Source organism: Andrena cerasifolii, chromosome 4, assembly GCF_050908995.1.
Source record: "Andrena cerasifolii isolate SP2316 chromosome 4, iyAndCera1_principal, whole genome shotgun sequence".
Lineage (NCBI taxonomy): Eukaryota > Metazoa > Arthropoda > Insecta > Hymenoptera > Andrenidae > Andrena > Andrena cerasifolii.
The window spans coordinates 11,979,091-11,982,801 of record NC_135121.1 but is presented as its reverse complement, the minus strand read 5'-3'; the positions used below and the strand labels follow the sequence as shown (position 1 = coordinate 11,982,801).

The following is a 3,711-nucleotide window of genomic DNA, read 5'->3' as shown; positions in this document are numbered from 1 at the left end:
TGCGGGCACGTATTATTTCGACGCGCGGGGCGGATCAATGTACTCCGAAACGAAGCATTCTTTAGAAAATATAATTATTCCGAGATAATTCAACAAATACAGCAGCTTCCGCGCATCGAATATTATGCAAGCGGAACAGTACGATTCCTTGCTACGTTGACCTCATTTCTCGTTTGACCTTAATATCGTGCAAGATACTCCAAGTCGATCTATATACACAGTACCTTCGTTCTGTCAGGTTTTTAGGAAACTATTTTACATGCGGGTGTAATGCAAGCGTGAATGGTATCGTTTCCGGACACGTGAAAAAACGGGAATATAAATAAATCACGTATTTCTGCGTGGTTCGTAATTAGGTGTTCGATTATTTTATGTCGCACTACTTAAAAGCGAGCGGCTTATATTACGCGTTGCAGGGCAGTCATATTTTACGCTTATTTACGAAAGCAACTAAAACTGTCAGTGGGATAATAAGCATACGACAAGCGTGGAATATTTCATTTCTATCTTAACAGAGACGTATTATTCTACAAACACAGATTTTCTCGCGAGTCTTCTTGAACCTGTGTAAACGCTATTTTGACTAGTGAGTAACTCGAGGGAAACATAACCTTGTTCCAAGCCTTGCATTACATAGCCTTTAGATAATAATTTAATTATATAACGCGGCGTCTTGATATTATACGTTTCAAGCACTCGCGTCGAAAATGTTGAAGTACTTTACGAGTACATGTCATCACTTTACGCAGACATTCCGTAATGGGTGATAGTGCCGCTGAAGCGCAGGTGAAGATCTTATTTTTCGCCAAAGCGAGGGAATTGACAGGAAAGAAGGAATGCAGGATCACTGTACCGCGGAGATTATCATACGTTGATTTAATAGATGAAGTAATTGGCAAGTTCGAGCTGGAACGTATACGCGACACTTTAATTCTGGCTGTAAACGAGGAGTTCGTTCCTTCGGACGCTACGCTGTCGCTTTCGGAGAAAGACGAGATCGCTGTTATTCCGCCGCTTAGTGGAGGTTCGTCGAATTTCTAGCACAAGTAGTTTAATAAATATACAGACGACGCAGAATAATAGTTTCGTTATGTCACTGGAGAAAAGTACAAATTAAATTTTTAGGTTAAAATGGGCGCGCCGAATGATATTGTTAAATTGCAAGAGGAGGAGCTAAACGCTGGCGAAATAATTGACTTAGTGACATCTCCCAATTGCGGAGCTATATCCAATTTTATCGGTGTCACTCGGGATAATTTTGATGACAAGAAGGTACCTGTACTTTCTTAAAACATTAAGCACGAGTTCGTGTGCGTTACTCATACAAATGTGTTTTCCAGGTCATACGGTTAGAATACGAGGCGTACGAACCGATGGCTTTGAAAGAAATGAACAGTATTTGCGCTAAAATTCGTTCTCAATGGAACGTTCATCGTATCGCTATATATCATCGCCTCGGAGAGGTGCCAGTATCCAAAGCCAGCGTGGTAATTGCTGTTTCGTCTCCTCATAGAGAAGAGTCGTTGAAAGCCGTCGAGTACGCTATCAATTCGTTAAAAGCTTCAGTTCCAATTTGGAAAAAAGAAGTGTACGACACGCAGGAGACTCAATGGAAGGAGAATCAAGAATGCACCTGGTCAAATAGTAAATAACAATTTCACGTTGTTGCAATATTTCGGGGGTGAAATGAATTTATTTTATGTTAAAATCTGGGAATTACTTTTTATATAGATCATATATATGAATGTTAATAAATTGTTGATAAAACCTGTGTAGTTCTGCAACCATTCTCCCGTTTCATAATTGTGTCTTTATCGCAATGCTTACTTTGTATAGCCGACGATGCAAGACATCTACAGGGATCGGAAGATATGATTGCGGTGCCGAATGAGGCAGTAGAAACCGTTGTAGAAAGTATCGGCGTGTGCGAAGAGGAAGAAGAAGAAGAGCCGAGAGTTATAATTGATCCGAGTCTTGTTCAAATTCGCGCCACGAATGAAGAACTGAATAATAGAATAGCGTCTTTCATCGAAAGAAAACGTCAGCAAGTAAATATCGTGAATGTACAAGAGTTCTGTTGCCACAGGTTGGTTCACCATTATTGCTGAAAACGACAAAACTATCGAGTATGTAAACATGCTTAAGGAGTAATATCTATCGTCTGCTACACGTTTATAAAGAAATGTTGCCGAGTTTCTTATGTTGTTCATTAAAGAATTCTTGTATGCTCTAGGGAACAAAATGACGAAACCGAGGATTCCTGTGCAAGAGTAGACGCCATTCTTATTAGAAGAAAGGATTCTAAAAGTCATGTTAAAGGTAAGTTAGATCGTAAATCGCTAGTTAGATCACAATTACAGTACTGACAAAGGGAGGGCACCATGTGGTAGACACCGATTTTGATTAGCCTTGGCATGTAGGATCTATTTCCAAAATAAGTAAATAGGTGTCCGAGCGTTTCAGCCAATAGGCCTTAATAATACAGATATTTACATGGAAATTATTAAAAATTTCATAGTGGCCATGGGGTTTTAGAGGGTAAAAATCCCACACTACCCTGACGCCCGCGGCAGATTCCCTTCTGAAAGCGTCGGGGTGCCTTTTGAAGATGTCTTCACGTTAAAAAAACACTTTACAAATATTTTTTATAAATTTTTTTTTAACTTGGGGAAATCTTCAAAAGGCACCCCGACTCCTTCAGAGGGGAATCCCCCGGGTTCGCCAGGGTAGTGTGGGATTTTTACCCATTCAAACCCCACGGCCACTATGAAATTTTTAATAATTTCCATGTAAATATCTCTATTATTAAGGCCCATTGGCAGAAACGCTCGGACACCTATTTACTTATTTTCGACATAGATCCATCGTGCCACGGCTTATCAAAATCGGTGTCTACCAGATGGTGTTCTCCCCATATGAGTGGAGAGAATTTAAGTTTACAGCTATGGGTTTCTTTAGTGCATAGAGTACTCAATACATGGGGACCGCAAACGGTTGATCACTTCACTTTACGCAAGGCTGCGATGTCAGGAACGAATCAAACGAACAGTTATTCGTCTGTATTAGACGACAGAATCTCAACTACTGAAAAGATTCTCGGAGTAAATCGACCCGTTCCCAAAGATGTGTACGCAAGACTGAAAAAGATCGAAGATCGGATATTGTACTTAGAGGGCATATCTCCAGAATATAAGGACTTTTGGGTAAAATTTTGAAGAACCGTTACGAAATTTTACAATCTGATTAAACATTTCTATGTATTTCGCCAATTCCATCTGTTTTTAGAAGTCGGAAGACATTAACAGCCTTAAAGGAACCTTCAAACCGAGTCGAAAACGAGTAAGTATACTTTTTTTCAAAATTATCTATTTTATACAGGACGCCAGTACGAAATAAATAAATTTCAGACGTATTCCATGGCAGAGCTTGACTCGAAGCTGCACGAACTAGAAGATAAATACGCCAAAAGAGTAAATTAATTTAAAAAGAGAACAGTATGCGTCTGTAAATCGATTTGTACATTATTGATGCACTGTAATTATGTTTAATGCACATTAAACACATGATATACAATTTTAAAAACAGTTGTCCTAAAACCTATTATATAAATCGAACAAGAAAAAGTAACGCTTATTGTATATAACTTTATTAAAAGTTTCCTTGAAGACCGTCGCGCATTTTGGCGAAGCGCGGCAAATCGAATCGAAAAAA

General features: G+C 39.1%; 1 protein-coding gene across 1 annotated transcript; it reads left to right on the top strand.

The window, feature by feature from the left end:
* Nucleotides 1–882: 882 nt before the first annotated feature.
* Mocs2b (Molybdenum cofactor synthesis 2B) lies at nucleotides 883–3,582 on the top strand. Its single transcript, XM_076810258.1, has 8 exons — nucleotides 883–1,024; nucleotides 1,126–1,272; nucleotides 1,341–1,644; nucleotides 1,837–2,086; nucleotides 2,234–2,319; nucleotides 2,959–3,203; nucleotides 3,286–3,339; nucleotides 3,408–3,582. The coding sequence occupies exons 2-8, from the start codon at nucleotides 1,132–1,134 to the stop codon at nucleotides 3,477–3,479; spliced, it is 1,152 nt and encodes a 383-aa protein (XP_076666373.1). The 5' UTR covers nucleotides 883–1,024; nucleotides 1,126–1,131; the 3' UTR covers nucleotides 3,480–3,582.
* Nucleotides 3,583–3,711: the final 129 nt, after the last annotated feature.

Excerpts from the sequence above, each read along its gene's own strand:
- Mocs2b (XM_076810258.1), top strand. The coding sequence starts at position 1,132 with ATGGGCGCGCCGAATGATATTGTTAAATTGCAAGAGGAGGAGCTAAAC. Across the intron at positions 1,645-1,836 it reads AGAATGCACCTGGTCAAATA|CCGACGATGCAAGACATCTA; the intron begins GTAAATAACAAT and ends TACTTTGTATAG. Across the intron at positions 2,320-2,958 it reads TTCTAAAAGTCATGTTAAAG|TGCATAGAGTACTCAATACA; the intron begins GTAAGTTAGATC and ends GGGTTTCTTTAG.